This window comes from Oncorhynchus masou, chromosome 2 (assembly GCF_036934945.1).
Source record: "Oncorhynchus masou masou isolate Uvic2021 chromosome 2, UVic_Omas_1.1, whole genome shotgun sequence".
Lineage (NCBI taxonomy): Eukaryota > Metazoa > Chordata > Actinopteri > Salmoniformes > Salmonidae > Oncorhynchus > Oncorhynchus masou.
The window spans coordinates 10,332,854-10,352,177 of NC_088213.1; the positions used below are offsets into that span (position 1 = coordinate 10,332,854).

Below are 19,324 nucleotides of genomic sequence, written 5' to 3' on the forward strand. Positions count from 1 at the left end.
CCCTCTCTCCCCTCCCCCTCTCTGTCTCCCCTCTCCCCCTCCCCCTCTCTGTCTCCCCTCTCCCCCTCTCTGTCTCCCCCCTCCCCCTCTCTGTCTCCCTCCCTCTCCCCTCTCTGTCTCCCCCCTCTCCCCCTCTCTGTCTCCCTCTCCCCTCTCTGTCTCCCCTCTCCCCCTCTCTGTCTCCCTCTCCCCCTCTCTGTCTCCCTCTCCCCCTCTCTGTCTCCCTCTCCCCCTCTCTGTCTCCCCTCTCCCCCTCTCTGTCTCCCTCTCCCCATTCTCTCTGTCTCCTCTCCCCCTCTCTGTCTCCCCTCTCCCCCTCTCTGTCTCCCCTCTCCCCCTCTCTGTCTCCCCTCTCCCCCTCTCTGTCTCCCCTCTCCCCCTCTCTGTCTCCCCTCTCCCCATTCTGTCTCCCTCTATTCTGTCTCTCCCCCTCTCTGTCTCCCCTCTCCCATTCTCTCTGTCTCCCCTCTCCCCCTCTGTCTCCCCCTCTCTCCCTCTCTCTCTCCCCTCTCCCCTCTCTGTCTCCCCTCTCCCCCTCTCTGTCTCCCTCTCCCCTCTCCCCCTCTCTGTCTCCCCTCTCCCCCTCTCTGTCTCCCCTCTCCCCCTCCCCCTCTCTGTCTCCCCCTCTCCCCTCTGTCTGTCTCCCTCTCCCCCTCTCTGTCTCCCCTCTCCCCCTCTCTGTCTCCCCTCTCCCCCTCTCTGTCTCCTCTCCCCCTCTCTGTCTCCCCTCTCCCCCTCTCTGTCTCCCCTCTCCCCCTCTCTGTCTCCCCTCTCCCCTCCCCCCCTCTCTGTCTCCCTCTCCCCCTCTCCCTCTCTGTCTCCCCTCTCCCCCTCTCTGTCTCCCCTCTCCCCCTCCCCCTCTCTGTCTCCCCTCTCCCCCTCTCTGTCTCCCCTCTCCCCCTCTCTGTCTCCCCTCTCCCCCTCTCTGTCTCCCCTCTCCCCCTCTCTGTCTCCCCTCTCCCCCTCTCTGTCTCCCCTCTCCCCCTCTCTGTCTCCCCCTCTCCCCTCTCTGTCTCCCCCTCTCCCCCTCCCCCTCTCTGTCTCCCCTCTCCCCCTCTCTGTCTCCCTCTCCCCCCTCTCTGTCTCCCCCTCTCCCCCTCTCTGTCTCCCCTCTCTCCCCCTCTCTGTCTCCCTCTCCCCCTCTCTGTCTCCCCTCTCCCCCTCTCTGTCTCCCCTCTCCCCCTCTCTGTCTCCCCCTCCCCCATTCTGTCTCCCCTCTCCCCCTCTCTGTCTCCCCTCTCCCCCTCTCTGTCTCCCCTCTCCCCATTCTGTCTCCCCTCTCCCCCTCTCTGTCTCCCCCTCTCCCCCATTCTGTCTCCCCTCTCCCCCTCTCTGTCTCCCCTCTCCCCCTCTCTCTCCCCCTCTGTCCCCCTCTCTGTCTCCCCTCTCCCCCTCTCTGTCTCCCTCTCCCCCTCTCTGTCTCCCTCTCCCCCTCTCTGTCTCCCTCTCCCCCTCTCTGTCTCCCTCTCCCCCTCTCTGTCTCCCCTCTCTGTCTCCCCTCCCCCTCTCTGTCTCCCCTCTCTGTCTCCCTCTCCCCCTCTCTGTCTCCCCTCTCTGTCTCCCTCTCCCCTCTCTGTCTCCCCCTCTCCCCCTCTCTGTCTCCCCTCTCCCCCTCTCTGTCTGAACCCTCTCCCCCTCTCTGTCTCCCCTCTCCCCCTCTCTGTCTCCCCTCTCCCCCCCTCTCTGTGAAACCCCCTCTCCCCCTCTCTGTCTGATGAAACCCTCTCCCCCTCTCTGTCTCCCCTCTCCCCCTCTCTGTCTCCCCTCTCCCCTCTCTGTCTCCCCTCTCCCCCTCTCTGTCTCCCCTCTCCCCCTCTCTGTCTCCCTCTCCCCCTCTGTCTCCCTCTCCCCTCTCTGTCTCCCCTCTCCCCCTCTCTGTCTCCCCTCTCCCCTCTCTGTCTCCCCTCTCCCCCTCTCTGTCTCCCTCTCCCCCTCTCTGTCTCCCCTCTCCCCCTCTCTGTCTCCCCTCTCCCCCTCCCCCTCTCTGTCTCCCCTCTCCCCCTCTCTGTCTCCCCTCTCCCCCTCTCTGTCTCCCCTCTCCCCCTCTCTGTCTCCCTCTCCCCCTCTCTGTCTCCCCCTCTCCCCCTCTCTGTCTCCCCTCTCCCCCTCTCTGTCTCCCCTCTCCCCCTCTCTGTCTCCCCCTCCCCCTCTCTGTCTCCCCTCTCCCCCTCCCCCTCTCTGTCTCCCCCTCTCTGTCTCCCCTCTCCCCCTCTCTGTCTCCCCCTCTCCCCCTCTCTGTCTCCCCCTCTCCCCCTCTCTGTCTCCCCTCTCCCCCTCTCTGTCTCCCCTCTCCCCCTCTCTGTGAAACCCCTCTCCCCCTCTCTGTCTCCCTCTCCCCCTCTCTGTCTCCCCTCTCCCCCTCTCTGTCTCCCCTCTCCCCCATTCTGTCTCCCCCTCTCCCCCTCTCTGTCTCCCCTCTCCCCCTCTCTGTCTCCCCTCCCCCTCTCTGTCTCCCCTCTCCCCTCTCTGTCTCCCCCTCTCCCCCATTCTGTCTCCCTCTCCCCCATTCTGTCTCCCCTCTCCCCCATTCTGTCTCCCCTCTCCCCCTCTCTGTCTCCCCTCTCCAGACACAAGTATGAGTTCCTCCACAGTGGCTGGAGCCCAGACATCCGGATAACGGTGAACCCTGTGAGGATAGGGCTCAGTCTGAACTATGAGAGAGGGATCCTGTCCTTCTTCAACGTAGAGCTGGAACAACACCTCTACACCTTCTACTGTAGCTTCCAACGCTACGTTCATCCCTGCTTCGCTCTGGACAACCCCGGTGCGCTCACTGTTCGCACTGGGCTAGAGGCACCGGGGTACGTCCACTTGGTCTGAGTTTACCTACCATGATGTACATTAAACAGAGTACAGGTGTGTCCATGGTAACGTCTTTACCTACCATGATGTACAGGTGTGTCCATGGAAACATCTACCTACCATGATGTACAGGTGTGTCCATGGTAACGTGTCTGTTGTCTGTTATTCTAACCCTCTGGACAACACTGCATGGTAGAGCATAATTATACTACAAAAACATGTTTATGACCCCTTTGTGTAAGTGGGTTAACAACCATATCTGAATAAAAACCATGTATATCAGTGGTTTAGACCGGGGTTTGATTGACTAGCACAACACTGTTCCAGAGTAACATGACGAAACCCTGGACTGGACTACCACAACACTGTTACAGACTAACATGATGAAACCCTGGACTGGACTACCACAACACTGTTACAGACTGATGATGAAACCCTGGACTGGACTACCACAACACTGTTACAGACTAACATGATGAAACCCTGGACTGGACTACCACAAAACTGTTACAGACTGATGATGAAACCCTGGACTGGACTACCACAACACTGTTACAGACTAACATGATGAAACCCTGGACTGGACTACCACAACACTGTTACAGACTAACATGATGAAACCCTGGACTGGACTACCACAACACTGTTACAGACTGATGAAACCCTGGACTGGACTAGCACAACACTGTTACAGACTGATGAAACCCTGGACTGGACTACCACAACACTGTTACAGACTAACATGATGAAACCCTGGACTGGACTAGCACAACACTGTTACAGACTGATGATGAAACCCTGGACTGGACTACCACAACACTGTTACAGACTAACATGATGAAACCCTGGACTGGACTACCACAACACTGTTACAGACTAACATGATGAAACCCGGGACTGGACGAGCACAACACTGTTACAGACTAACATGATGAAACCCTGGACTGGACTAGCACAACACTGTTACAGACTAACATGATGAAACCCTGGACTGGACTAGCACAACACTGTTACAGACTAACATGATGAAACCCTGGACTGGACTAGCACAACACTGTTACAGACTAACATGATGAAACCCTGGACTGGACTACCACAACACTGTTACAGACTGATGATGAAACCCTGGACTGGACTAGCACAACACTGTTACAGACTAACATGATGAAACCCTGGACTGGACTACCACAACACTGTTACAGACTAACATGATGAAACCCTGGACTGGACTACCACAACACTGTTACAGACTAACATGATGAAACCCTGGACTGGACTACCACAACACTGTTACAGACTAACATGATGAAACCCTGGACTGGACTACCACAACACTGTTACAGACTAACATGATGAAACCCGGGACTGGACGAGCACAACACTGTTACAGACTAACATGATGAAACCCTGGACTGGACTACCACAACACTGTTACAGACTAACATGATGAAACCCTGGACTGGACTAGCACAACACTGTTACAGACTAACATGATGAAACCCTGGACTGGACTACCACAACACTGTTACAGACTAACATGATGAAACCCTGGACTGGACTAGCACAACACTGTTACAGACTAACATGATGAAACCCTGGACTGGACTAGCACAACACTGTTACAGACTGACATGATGAAACCCTGGACTGGACTAGCACAACACTGTTACAGACTAACATGATGAAACCCTGGACTACCACAACACTGTTACAGACTAACATGATGAAACCCTGGACTGGACTACCACAACACTGTTACAGACTAACATGATGAAACCCTGGACTGGACTACCACAACACTGTTACAGACTAACATGATGTTAAACCCTGATGAAACTGGACTACCACAACACTGTTACAGACTAACATGATGAAACCCTGGACTACCACAACACTGTTACAGACTAACATGATGAAACCCTGGACTGGACTACCACAACACTGTTACAGACTAACATGATGAAACCCTGGACTGGACTACCACAACACTGTTACAGAGTAACATGATGAAACCCTGGACTGGACTACCACAACACTGTTAGACTAACATGATGAAACCCTGGACTGGACTACCACAACACTGTTACAGACTAACATGATGAAACCCTGGACTGGACTACCACAACACTGTTACAGACTAACATGATGAAACCCTGGACTGGACTACCACAACACTTTTAGACTGATGACGAAACCCTGGACTGGACTACCACAACACTGTTAGACTAACATGATGAAACCCTGGACTGGACTACCACAACACTGTTACAACACTGTTACAGACTAACATGATGAAACCCTGGACTGGACTACCACAACACTGTTACAGACTAACATGATGAAACCCTGGACTGGACTACCACAACACTGTTGTTACAGACTGATGATGAAACCCTGGACTGGACTACCACAACACTGTTTAGACTGATGATGAAACCCTGGACTGGACTACCACAACACTGTTAGACTAACATGATGAAACCCTGGAAACTGGACTACCACAACACTACAGACTAACATTACAGACCACAACACTGTTACAGATGATGAAACCCTGGACTGGACTACCACAACACTGTTACAGAGTAACATGATGAAACCCTGGACTGGACTACCACAACACTGTTACAGACTAACATGATGAAACCCTGGACTGGACTACCACAACACTGTTACAGACTAACATGATGAAACCCTGGACTGGACTACCACAACACTGTTACAGAGTAACATGATGAAACCCTGGACTGGACTACCACAACACTGTTAGACCGATGATGAAACCCTGGACTGGACTACCACAACACTGTTACAGACTAACATGATGAAACCCTGGACTGGACTACCACAACACTGTTACAGACTGATGATGAAACCCTGGACTGGACTACCACAACACTTTTAGACTGATGACGAAACCCTGGACTGGACTACCACAACACTGTTAGACTAACATGATGAAACCCTGGACTGGACTACCACAACACTGTTACAGACTAACATGATGAAACCCTGGACTGGACTACCACAACACTGTTACAGACTAACATAATGAAACCCTGGACTGGACTACCACAACACTGTGACAGACTAACATGATGAAACCCTGGACTGGACTACCACAACACTGTTACAGACTAACATGATGAAACCCTGGACTGGACTACCACAACACTGTTACAGACTGATGATGAAACCCTGGACTGGACTACCACAACACTGTTACAGACTAACATAATGAAACCCTGGACTGGACTACCACAACACTGTTACAGACTAACATGATGAAACCCTGGACTGGACTACCACAACACTGTTACAGACTAACATGATGAAACCCTGGACTGGACTACCACAACACTGTTACAGACTAACATGATGAAACCCTGGACTGGACTACCACAACACTGTTACAGACTAACATGATGAAACCCTGGACTGGACTACCACAACACTGTTACAGACTAACATGATGAAACCCTGGACTGGACTACCACAACACTGTTACAGAGTAACATGATGAAACCCTGGACTGGACTACCACAACACTGTTATAGACTGATGATGAAACCCTGGACTGGACTACACAACAACACTGTTGAAACAGACTACCACAACACTGTTACATGATGAAACCCTGGACTGGACTACCACAACACTGTTACAGACTAACATGATGAAACCCTGGACTGGACTACCACAACACTGTTACAGACTAACATGATGAAACCCTGGACTGGACTACCACAACACTGTTAGACTAACATGATGAAACCCTGGACTGGACTACCACAACACTGTTATAGACTGATGATGAAACCCTGGACTGGACTACCACAACACTGTTACAGACTAACATGATGAAACCCTGGACTGGACTACCACAACACTGTTACAGACTAACATGATGAAACCCTGGACTGGACTACCACAACACTGTTACAGACTAACATGATGAAACCCTGGACTGGACTACCACAACACTGTTAGACTAACATGATGAAACCCTGGACTGGACTACCACAACACTGTTACAGACTAACATGATGAAACCCTGGACTGGACTACCACAACACTGTTACAGACTAACATGATGAAACCCTGGACTGGACTACCACAACACTGTTACAGACTAACATGATGAAACCCTGGACTGGACTACCACAACACTGTTACAGACTAACATGAAACAAGATGAATGTTGTTTCCAAATCCATTTATTAATGTATTCCATGGGAACAGATTCACACCATTTTCCAATATACACAATATAACAGTAATAAATCAGTGAATTTGTGTACTGCAGGCTCGGTCGTAGAGCAGGCTCGGTCGTGGATGGACAACTACATATGCTTTTTCAGATTCGAAATAAAAATGAACCTTTTCAAATGAAAACGGTTTAATATCTATAATAACATAAAGTAGCTTTATTTTTTGGGGGGGGGGCAGGGCCGTAGCAATGCAACGCTCTGTCCAATGTCCAGTAGTCGATGATGGTAATAGCAGAGCAAAGCTAGACTTGGGCTGAACACTGCAACCCAGCATCTAAGTGGAATGAGGACACTTTAGGTTGGGGCTGATAGGATTAGTGAAGGGTAGTGGGCGTATGAGTTAGAGTCTTACTGCTAGGAGTCCTCTCCCTCATCAGAAGAGTCCCCACCGTAGGGTACTAGGCATGAAGGCTTCTCCACTACCTTAGTCTTCTTCACCTCCTGAGGACAATCTGTAGAAAACAAAGACAGACAGCAAGAGACAGAAAGAGAGCAACACAGAGAGAGAGAGGGACAGAGAGAGAGACAGAGAGAGAGAGGGGGACAGAGAGAGAGAGGGGGACAGAGAGAGAGAGAGGGACAGAGAGAGAGGGACAGAGAGAGAGAGGGACAGAGAGAGAGAGGGACAGAGAGAGAGAGGGACAGAGAGAGAGAGGGACAGAGAGAGAGAGAGAGAGGGGGACAGAGAGAGCAAAAGAGAGGAGCCCAGCCCATGTTTGAGTTGGTTGGATTGATCCACAGCCAGTCAGAGCAGAGGGATCACACAGACACCAGATGAGATAGACCCATGTTAGGTAGCAGCAGGTCCAGGAGACATGTGGAGAGAGAACAAGGGGAAGACAAAAGAACACATACAGGAAGTGACGGTTAGCACGGCTCAGCCAATCACAGAGGAGCTGGAACAGATCGTCTCCATTACTCCACTACTGAGGGGAGAAGACATCTTTGAAAACACCACTCAACTTCATCATGGTCAAAAAGTCTGCCCATTCAGGCATCAAGTACAGTGAAGTGTGTTCCCAGTAAGAAGCGTACCCTGTGATGCAGGGGTGCTGGGTGGTAGACTGGGTGGGACCTCTGGTACTGCTGTCTCCCTGGGTCTCTTGTGTGCCACAGGGTCGAGGGTTCTGGGTGGTAGACTGGGTGGGACCTCTGGTACTGCTGTCTCCCTGGGTCTCTTGTGTGCCACAGGGCCGAGGGTTCTGGGTGGGACCTCTGGTACTGTTGTCTCCCTGGGTCTCTTTCGTGCCACAGGGCCAGGGGCCAGAAACACAGGGAGAGGAGGTGGCATCAACATCCTACAGACAGAGACAAAAGGAACCAGGTGGAGAAACATCAGAGGCTTTATTTAGGGCTGTGTTCAGTAGGAGCAAAATGTACGAAAACAACCCAAATCTGGTCTGAACGTGTAACAAGAAACAATGGTTCTCTTTTATTCCGTTGTGCCCTTTTGAACGTTCAGGGCAAAACAAAACCAGCAACATTGTTAAGAGATTTAGAACAGGAGATCCATGTCGAAACCTTTCAGCTCCTTGTCCCGACTCTTCCTCTCTCTGAGCTGGAGGTAGAGGAGGAGACTTCTCTCTCACCGGGGCCTCAGGTGAGCTGCTGGCAGGCTGAGGGGGAGAGAGACGGGTAGGACTGTTAGCAGAACACCACTGAGCACGGTTTGAATTCATTCCTAAAAACAAAACAAAAAACACTTTCTGCACTTAAAGAGTAACCGCTGAGCTAACACATCTGGGTTGGGGACGGCCTTTATTGATTTAGCTTTAGCTAGGTTACTCAGTTGACAAAAGCCCTTCTCTTGAAAATCATCCTCTCGCATATTTCGGCAGTTTTATCTCCGTCTCACCTGAGAGGGCCGCTCAGCCTCAGTCTTTTCCTGAAAGCGTCGTTTAGGACTTCCTGCCCCTGTCTGAGGGGAGCTGGATGACGACAGGTCGGTCTCCGTCTGGTCTGTCTCCGTCGGGTCACTGCACCCAGGGTCCTGAGACACCAAGGTCAAACCCAAACAACAGTTAGTCTAATCCCTGGGTCATCAATACATCTGGTTTGCCCTTAAAATGGTGTACAACTTCATCAATACATCTGGTCAGTCCTTAAAACGGTGTCCCGCATCAATACATCTGGTCAGTCCTTAAAATGGTGTCCCTCATCAATACATCTGGTCAGTCCTTAAAATGGTGTCCCTCATCAATACATCTGGTCAGTCCTTAAAATGGTGTCCCTCATCAATACATCTGGTCAGTCCTTAAAATGGTGTCCCTCATCAATACATCTGGTCAGTCCTTAAAACGGTGTCCCTCATCAATACATCTGGTCAGTCCTTAAAATGGTGTCCCGCATCAATACATCTGGTCAGTCCTTAAAATGGTGTCCCGCATCAATACATCTGGTCAGTCCTTAAAATGGTGTCCTCATCAATACATCTGGTCAGTCCTTAAAATGGTGTCCCTCATCAATACATCTGGTCAGTCCTTAAAATGGTGTCCCTCATCAATACATCTGGTCAGTCCTTAAAACGGTGTCCCTCATCAATACATCTGGTCAGTCCTTAAAATGGTGTCCCGCATCAATACATCTGGTCAGTCCTTAAAATGGTGTCCCGCATCAATACATCTGGTCAGTCCTTAAAATGGTGTCCCTCATCAATACATCTGGTCAGTCCTTAAAACGGTGTCCCTCATCAATACATCTGGTCAGTCCTTAAAATGGTGTCCCTCATCAATACATCTGGTCAGTCCTTAAAATGGTGTCCCTCATCAATACATCTGGTCAGTCCTTAAAATGGTGTCCCTCATCAATACATCTGGTCAGTCCTTAAAATGGTGTCCCTCATCAATACATCTGGTCAGTCCTTAAAATGGTGTCCCTCATCAATACATCTGGTCAGTCCTTAAAATGGTGTCCCTCATCAATACATCTGGTCAGTCCTTAAAATGGTGTCCCTCATCAATACATCTGGTCAGTCCTTAAAATGGTGTCCCTCATCAATACATCTGGTCAGTCCTTAAAATGGTGTCCCTCATCAATACATCTGGTCAGTCCTTAAAATGGTGTCCCTCATCAATACATCTGGTCAGTCCTTAAAATGGTGTACAACTGAATCTCCTGGCTGCTATTAACTAATGAAACTGATAGATATTTTCTAAACTGAAGTCCTGACTTCAATTTTCAGTTGAGAAACCTTTTTGTTGTTGCTTTCTTATGAGTGTCACGGTGTTGTCTGTCCTAAACAACTGATCCCTGTCCTGAATCCTATTTGGACAATCCACCGATGTTCCTGTCAATACATACCTGCACCGGTTTCCTAGCCACTACGAACTACTAGGCCGAGGTACCAGTTTCCTGGCCACTACGAACTACTACGCCGAGGTATGGTTTCCTAGCGACTACGAACTTACTTGGCCGAGGTACCGGTTTCCTAGCCACGACATACCTGTAATAGGCCGAGGTATGGTTTCCTAGCGACTACGAACTTACTTGGCCGAGGTACCGGTTTCCTAGCCACTACGAACCACTAGGCCGAGGTACCGGTTTCCTAGCCACTACGAACTACTAGGCAGAGGTACCGGTTTCCTAGCCACTACGAACTACTTGGCCGAGGTACCGGTTTCCTAGCCACTACGAACTACTTTGCCGAGGTACCGGTTTCCTAGCCACTACGAACTACTTGGCCGAGGTACCGGTTTCCTAGCCACTACGAACTACTTTGCCGAGGTACCGGTTTCCTAGCCACTACGAACTACTTTGCCGAGGTACCGGTTTCCTAGCCACTACGAACTACTTGGCCGAGGTACCGGTTTCCTAGCCACTACGAACTACTTGGCCGAGGTACCGGTTTCCTAGCCACTACGAACTTACTTGGCCGAGGTACCGGTTTCCTAGCCACTACGAACTTACTTGGCCGAGGTACCGGTTTCCTAGCCACTACGAACTACTAGGCCGAGGTACCGGTTTCCTAGCCACTACGAACTACTAGGCCGAGGTACCGGTTTCCTAGCCACTACGAACTACTAGGCCGAGGTACCGGTTTCCTAGCGACTACGAACTTACTTGGCCGAGGTACCGGTTTCCTAGCCACTACGAACTACTAGGCCGAGGTACCGGTTTCCTAGCCACTACGAACTACTAGGCCGAGGTACCGGTTTCCTAGCCACTACGAACTACTTGGCCGAGGTACCGGTTTCCTAGCCACTACGAACTACTAGGCCGAGGTACCGGTTTCCTAGCGACTACGAACTTACTTGGCCGAGGTACCGGTTTCCTAGCCACTACGAACTACTAGGCCGAGGTATGGTTTCCTAGCGACTACGAACTTACTTGGCCGAGGTACCGGTTTCCTAGCCACGACATACCTGTAATAGGCCGAGGTACCGGTTTCCTAGCCACTACGAACTTACTTGGCCGAGGTACCGGTTTTCTAGCCACTACGAACTACTAGGCCGAGGTACCGGTTTCCTAGCGACTACGTACCTGTAATAGGCCGAGGTACCGGTTTCCTAGCCACTACATACCTGTAATAGGCCGAGGTACCGGTTTCCTAGCGACTACGTACCTGTAATAGGCCGAGGTACCGGTTTCCTAGCCACTACGTACCTGTAATAGGCCGAGGTACCGGTTTCCTAGCCACTACGTACCTGTAATAGGCCGAGGTACCGGTTTCCTAGCCACTACATACCTGTAATAGGCCGAGGTATGGTTTCCTAGCGACTACGTACCTGTAATAGGCCGAGGTATGGTTTCCTAGCCACTACGTACCTGTAATGGGCCGAGGTATGGTTTCCTAGCGACTACATACCCGTAATGGGCCGAGGTATGGTTTCCTAGCGACTACATACCCGTAATAGGCCGAGGTATGGTTTCCTAGCGACTACGTACCTGTAATAGGCCGAGGTACCGGTTTCCTAGCCACTACATACCTGTAATAGGCCGAGGTACCGGTTTCCTAGCCACTACGTACCTGTAATAGGCCGAGGTACCGGTTTCCTAGCCACTACGTACCTGTAATAGGTCGAGGTATGGTTTCTTAGCCACTACGTACCTGTAATAGGTATGGGTGTGTCTTCCTGGGACAGACAGGATACTGAACCATAGCCTGAGAAGATGGAGGGTTTGTCGACAGGTTAGATTGACTGGGCTGACCACTAGCAGCACTAGTCCAATAGCCAGAGGGTCCTGGCGGTGTGGGGTAGCTGGTAGAGGCAGCATAGCCCCCAGACAGCCCGTTACACCCTGGGTAACCACTGCTGTACCAGCCCTGGCTAGAGTAAGAGCTATTAGCTGGGTATCCATCAGCTGGGTATGCTGAAAGGGAAGTATAGGAGATCAGGGTTAATGGATGTGATTGGAAGAGATCGTCATTCACAGACAGGGTTGTTGTCTGTCTGACTGTTCTGTTTGTTGTTGTTGTGCCACTAGAGACGGAAAGAGATTCATTTACCACAGTAGCTAGTTGTGTCCGTGGTTTAAGCAAACATAGGAAGTGATTTACGGGAACGGAAACATTCTGGTCATTCTATAATATTCCCCTGAAGTAAACTCCCGGGCCCGTTTGGTTATTTCACCTGATAGAACATTGAGTAAACTCCCGGCCCCCTGTCCACGTAAACTCCAGGCTGGTTATTTCCCCTGAGCAGGTAAACTCCCGTCTGGTTATTTCCCCCAGGTAAACTCTGGTTATTTCACCTGAGCAGGTAAAAACTCCCGGGCCTGAGCAGGTAAACTCCGGGCCCGTCTGGTTATTTCACCTGAGCCCTGGAGCAGGTAAACTCCGGGCCCGTCTGGTTATTTCACCTGAGCAGGTAAACTCCCGGGCCCGTCTGGTTATTTCACCTGAGCAGGTAAACTCCCGGGCCCGTCTGGTTATTTCACCTGAGCAGGTAAACTCCCGGGCCCGTCTGGTTATTTCACCTGAGCAGGTAAACTCCCGGGCCCGGCTGGTTATTTCACCTGAGCAGGTAAACTCCCCGGGCCCATATTCATAAAATGTCTTGGACCCGGCCCGGCTGGTAAGAATGCTGATCTAGGATCACCCGATCAGGTCCCTCCCCCTTGTCCATTCAAACTCCGGCCCCAAACTGAATGCTGATCTAGATCAGGGTCCCTCCCCTTGTCCATTCAAATCCCAAACTGATCCAGAGGCTCTTTATGAAAACAGACCCTGGTTCTATGACTGTGGTATTTTAGTTACTGCTTGTTAGTTCTGGAGTGAGAGAGACAGAGAGACAGAGAGAGAGAGAGAGAGAGAGAGAGAGGAGAGCGGAGACTTACGTTGGGTGGAGCCGGTGGCTGTGTAGATGGACACCATGCGGCTATGTTCTGCTCTCACCTGGACGACAGACACACAGGGAACAGGACGACAACACTGAACTCTTTACAAAAGGGAAGTGAATAATGTTTATTTAGAGAGTAAGCAGGAGGAAGAAATCCTGTGAAATAAGTCTCAGACAAGCAAGTATATCGATAACTTTTAATCCCACAACATGCATGGTTTAAAAAAAGAGAGCATGGTAGAGAATTCAACGGTGAAGTCTGTACTGGTTCAGGTATGTGAGTAGATGCAGAGCACCGTAGACTTGTGTCTGTAGGTCAGGTGGTTCACTCTACTGTTTCCTATAGGAGGTGGGTATCAGTGACAACTACACACTTCAATAGTTTCACCTTCTTTTAACCTCCATCGTGGGGTGTGTTCATTAGGGCACGCAAAACCGGAAACTTTTTCCAACAGAAAACAAAACGAGTCCCGGTTGCCCCTCCTCGTTTCAGTCGGTTTTCTTCTGTTCGGGTGGCTAATGAACACGACCCAGTTTAAATATTTTACCTTTATTTAACCAGGCAAGTCAGTTAAGAACACATTCTTATTTTCAATGACGGCCTAGGAACGGTGGGGTTAACTGTCTGTTCAGGGGCAGAACGACAGATTTGTACCTTGTCAGCTCAGGGATTTGAACTTGCAACGTTCCGGTTACTAGTCCAACGCTCTAACCACAAGGCTACAATGCCGCCCCTCCACTCTAACCACAAGGCTACAATGCCGCCCCTCCACTCTAACCACTAGGCTACCCTGCCGCCCCTCCACTCTAACCACTAGGCTACCCTGCCGCCCCGTAAATCATGTACATTGGAGTCATTTAGCATACGCTCCCATCTACACTGTCTGCGTATCAAATTAGATGTTATTGGTCACATACACACGGTTAGCAGATGGTATTGGTCACATACACACGGTTAGCAGATGGTATTGGTCACATACACACGGTTAGCAGATGGTATTGGTCACATACACACGGTTAGCAGATGGTATTGGTCACATACACACGGTTAGCAGATGGTATTGGTCACATACACACGGTTAGCAGATGGTATTGGTCACATACACAGATGGTATTGGTTAGCAGATGGTATTGGTCACATACACACGGTTAGCAGATGGTATTGGTCACATACACACGGTTAGCAGATGGTATTGGTCACATACACACGGTTAGCAGACGTTAATGCGAGTGTAGCAAAATGCTTGTGCTTCTAGTTCCGACAATGCATAACCAACAAGTAATCTGGGTGGAAACACTGTATGGACTTACAGTTTCCAACAGGCTCTCTGTGAGTTTCTTGGCAGCTTCCAGCCCCGTGGAGTAGGGATGGCTACAAGAAAAGACAACAGTGTTGAAATGGGAAGAAACCAACAACAACAACAACAACCCACCACCACCTCAGCAGGGAACAACTACAAGAGGAAATAAACTATTTCAGACGCTACGAGATGAACATATGGTTCACCAAACATCTAGGAGAGAGCAGCAGGACTGGTAGCTCGCCAACGTGTGGTGAGCAGTCTTCTGAATGCGGACGAGTGAGTTGTAGAGAATTCAACGGTGAAGTCTGTACTGGTTCAGGTATGTGAGTAGATGCAGAGCACCGTAGACTTGTGTCTGTAGGTCAGGTGGTTCACTCTACTGTTTCCTATAGGAGGTGGGTATCAGTGACAACTACACACTTCAATAGTTTCACCTTCTTTTAACCTCCAAATAGTTCACATGGCTTTTGTACTCATCACAGGTTGGTGTATATTGATGAGTCCACCCCCTCTTCAATGAAAATTCTTCAGGGTCTGTTGAGCCCTTATAGGCCGAATTCAGGCTCTGCTGAGCCCTTATAGGCCGAATTCAGGGTCTGCTGAGCCCTTATAGGCTGAATTCAGGCTCTGTATAGGAGGCTCTGCCCTTATAGGCCGAATTCAGGGTCTGCTGAGCCCTTATAGGCTGAATCAGGATCTGTTGAGCCCTTATAGGCTCGAGAAATAAAGGTGTTTGACCCGAAAGTAAACTGTTACCTGATGTAGACGTAGAGTGGTTCGAAGGACTCCGTCGTGAGGCCTGCTCTATGTACCCCGAGCCTTTCCCCCTGAGGAACACTCTGGCTCCCGTCTCTGTCTGGATGTGTCCCAGGTACATCCCTGCAGGACCCTCCACCTTCTCGTTCACATTGAACGAGGGCAGGGACTGGTCCAGACCCACAAAAATCTTGACGTGCACAAAACTCTTGACGGGGGAGAGATGACAGTTACATTTGGACAATCCTGGGTCAGGTCAACACATAGTTCAACCACCACATTACAAACATACTCCATCTTATGGACAACAGGAAGCAGTAGAGTAGGGAGCTGGTCAATGTCTGAACTGCTAATCTTTTAATCCAACTAAATGACTAGCTAGAGAACAGTGTGAGCAGCAGCAGTAACCGTGGTGTGTCTGTAGACCAGGGTGGTTCTCTCTGCTGTGTTACTCTAGGAGGTGGGTATCAGTGAAGGTCACATGGTCTCAACTGGCCTCACCTTCATTACCTCCAGCTATGGGACATGGGCCAGATTGCAAACTGAAAAACACATTTCCCTGCTGCAAAATTGTGAAAACCCAAAGTTCCTGTGTTTTTAGAATTCCCAGTTAGAGGATTCCCAGAGTTGGGAGGGAATAAGGAGGGAGGGAATCGTCCAAGCAGGATTTCTTAAAAACCTTTCAGGGGAAAATTCTGTGAGGACCAGGGACCCCTGTATCTACCCCTTGGTGTGGCGCGGCGGGCCGGTGTCCATGTGGCACAGGGGGGTTGACACTAGGCATCCTGGGTAGGTGTGGATGTGGGGCAGCCATGGGGCGAGGGGGCTGGGGGTAGAGAGGCAGGGGGGGTATGACGGGTCTCAGCTGGGATCCTAACGCTGCAGCTGTCCTCAACACATCCTCAGAGATGATCTCCTTTATCCTCAGCACTGCCTCTGTAAAACAACACAGGAAATAGAGAGACAAGGGGGTCTATGGGGGATAATAGAGAGAAAGACAACAGCCAGTCAACCACATCAACCCATGGTCATCCTCTGAGATGTGTGGTCTTCACTAGGTTGTGTAATTGACAGGATCCCGAGGACAATAAAGTATCTAATGCAACTGTAGACGGGAAGGTGATAGAAAGTCTACTTACTGTTGACCTCCTCTTGGCTCTTCCCCTGGACATGTAAATACAAGGGCCTTTCTCTAAATAAGAAGAGTCCGTTAGAAATCCACGTGGTCCGAGTCACCTACAGATACACACAGTAACACCAACTGCATACATACACTCCCTTTCCATGGGACTTCTCTGCACTGGTCATGTAGTGGCCCCTGGTTGAGACGACTGCACCACTGAACTGACGAATCTGAAACAACAACAAAAAGAGAGAAACTTTTCAGTATTAGTTGGGGCCACGAATACATAAAAATGTACGTAGACACGTCTTCTAAATAGAATATATTAGATATGTATTATACAGAAAGGGTTGTGATTTAGGCCGCGTGACGGGATCCACCCCCTTCTCATTCCTATAGGAGGAAAGGTCCAAGGTCCGTCCCAGAGGCATTTTAAGAAGGAGCCAAGTGGAACGATGCTGGAGAAGAATCAAGGAGAGATGAAAACTCAGGTCTCCCCCTCTTCTTTCTTTTTTTTACCTCTTCCTGTGTTTTCCCTTTGGTGAGCAGGTTTCTGCTGTTGATGGGCACATCGTTGATATCCACCTCTGTCACCACAGTCTCGTCTCCACTAGTGGCAGCCGACATACACAGAGGGATCTGTGGGCGACACGTTTCATATGAGTCCGCATACAAACACTAAATAACTAACGTCATTTTAGTCATACAATAGCATGCAGTTAGGTCACTGTTTAACCCCCCGAGAAGCCAACCGGGGTTCAGGCTTTAGATCCTACTAAAGCACCTATTTGGTTGAATCAGGTTTGTTAGTACTGAGCTGGAACAAAAGCCAGGGACTCAGTGTGCAGAAGGACTAACTGAGTTAGAGACACTGCCTAGAGTGTTGTGAGCGGCAGCAGTAACCGTGGTGTGTCTGTAGACCAGGGTGGTTCTCTCTGCTGTGTTACTCTAGGAGGTGGGTATCAGTGAAGGTCACATGGTCTCAACTGGCCTCACCTTCATTACCTCCAGCTATGGGACATGGCTACATTACATTATGTGGTTGAAAACAATGACAATCCATCACTCTCACTGTTCTCAGAGACAAGTTGCACCACCAAAGGAAACCATTCTAGTCTGTGGCTTGAGCCTCTTATGACTGGACAGGTGACCCTTAGGACTGGATTAAATGCATGCAACAGTGATTCCTCAGGACCACGAGAGAGTAAGAGAAAGTTAGATGAACCCTTTCACTCTCACCTTGCCAGGTAGTGGTGGAGGAACCATCAGTTTCCCCTTGGCCATCAGCATAGCGTTGATCTTAGCAGCCATAGCAGCAGCCATCTCCACGCCTCCTCCCTGTGCTGCTGGCATGTCCCCCTGCAATGTCTGGGGCACCATGGGGCCAGCTACAGGGTGCTGGGCTGATTGAGGGGTCGAAGTGGCCGACGCGCAGGTCTGGGCAGAGGAAGCGAAGCCTTGCATGACGTCTACCTCGTTTTGGGCTGAGCAGGCTGATCCCATCTGCTGCTATTGGTTAGGCACCTGGATCCAATATGATTGAGAGAAATTAGACAATTCAACATAAAGTGACCTGAAACAATAACTAATCTGGGACGCGCTCCATATTGAAATTAGATATCTTATCCAACAGTTTGGGGCTAATTTGCCCGGTTGCCAAATGACTTAAATGTAAATGTCATTTATCATTTCATCTTAACTAAATATAATTTTGTAGGGCCGGGTTTGAGGGCTAGCTTGTGTTTGCAAGCTAGTTAGCGTAACACTAGTCGCGAATGCGATGCCTGCCAACATCAGTGTTCGTAGAGTTAGTAGGCCTCGGCATTCTCTTGAAAACTGTTCTGGCCTGTTCCTCTACAAATAATTGATCTTGGAGGGTAGTATCAGCAGGTAACCACAACTTTAGAGAGACCGCTTTCTTGACCCTCCACTAAATAGCGATATGTTATGTCTAGTTAAACGACGTTAGACAATTAAACTTAGCCAGAAACCGGTGTTGCTAACTAACGTTAGCTCAATTAGCATACCGTTTTCTAGCAACGTTCGCTCGGATCAACTTTACTGCTATAGTAAAAAAAACAAGAATCTACGACTGTGGCTTGGTCATCAATTTCGGACAAACCTTTACGAAATATTCTAGTTATAACGAATTGTACTTTCATACAGTGGAATAAAAACGTTATCTGTAAAACCAGCAACCACCGCTAACGTTACTGTACTAAGGTAGGTAGCTAACATTTTAGCACGAAGCTAAAAAATAAATTAAAAATGACGTGTTCTTGCGTCCGTAATTTATTCAAAATATTATTTTTTTAAGTGTAACTTACGGTGTCTGTCCAGTCATCCCAGACGACATAGCTAGTACAGTTCAATATCCAGAGCAATGTGTGTCCAAACTAGCAACTCGACTCAGCCCTGGACACGTCCTCATTCCTCAGGACTCCGGTCCGATCGTAAAGGCCGCCGACGGTGTCGTACAGGGCAGTCTGGATTCCCGTTCCGCTCGAAATAAAAGCACCCAGGGAACTTCACACTGTCGTCAACTGCATAACACCAGAGAAAAGTCAAAGAAAAACGGACAAATATTTCTTCTTCGTGTGGCTTTTCGGACAGACAGACTAGACACTATGTTGCGTGTTGCTGCCTTTCACCGTTTGGAAAGTGCATTGCACATTTGTTCATTTTATTTATAAAAAATATAGTTGTCGCAAAAGTATTTACCCTGGTTGTTTAAACAAGCCTAAATTAATTTAGAATTACAATGTGGCTTAACAAATCACATAATACATT

At 49.6% G+C, this 19,324-nt stretch overlaps 1 protein-coding gene and 1 pseudogene across 1 annotated transcript in view; one reads left to right on the forward strand and one right to left on the reverse strand.

The window, feature by feature from the left end:
* Positions 1-3,746, forward strand: part of LOC135555152 (fibronectin type III and SPRY domain-containing protein 2-like) — a 41,740-nt gene extending 37,994 nt beyond the window's left edge. Inside the window, exon 14 of the mRNA XM_064987504.1 lies at positions 2,568-3,746. Within this exon, the coding sequence (XP_064843576.1) occupies positions 2,568-2,820 (253 nt within the window). The 3' untranslated portion in view covers positions 2,821-3,746. The remainder of the gene's footprint in view (positions 1-2,567) is intronic.
* A 3,255-nt stretch (positions 3,747-7,001) lies between these two features.
* Positions 7,002-19,097, reverse strand: LOC135555163 (KH homology domain-containing protein 4-like; annotated as a pseudogene).
* Between the last annotated feature and the right edge of the window lie 227 nt (positions 19,098-19,324).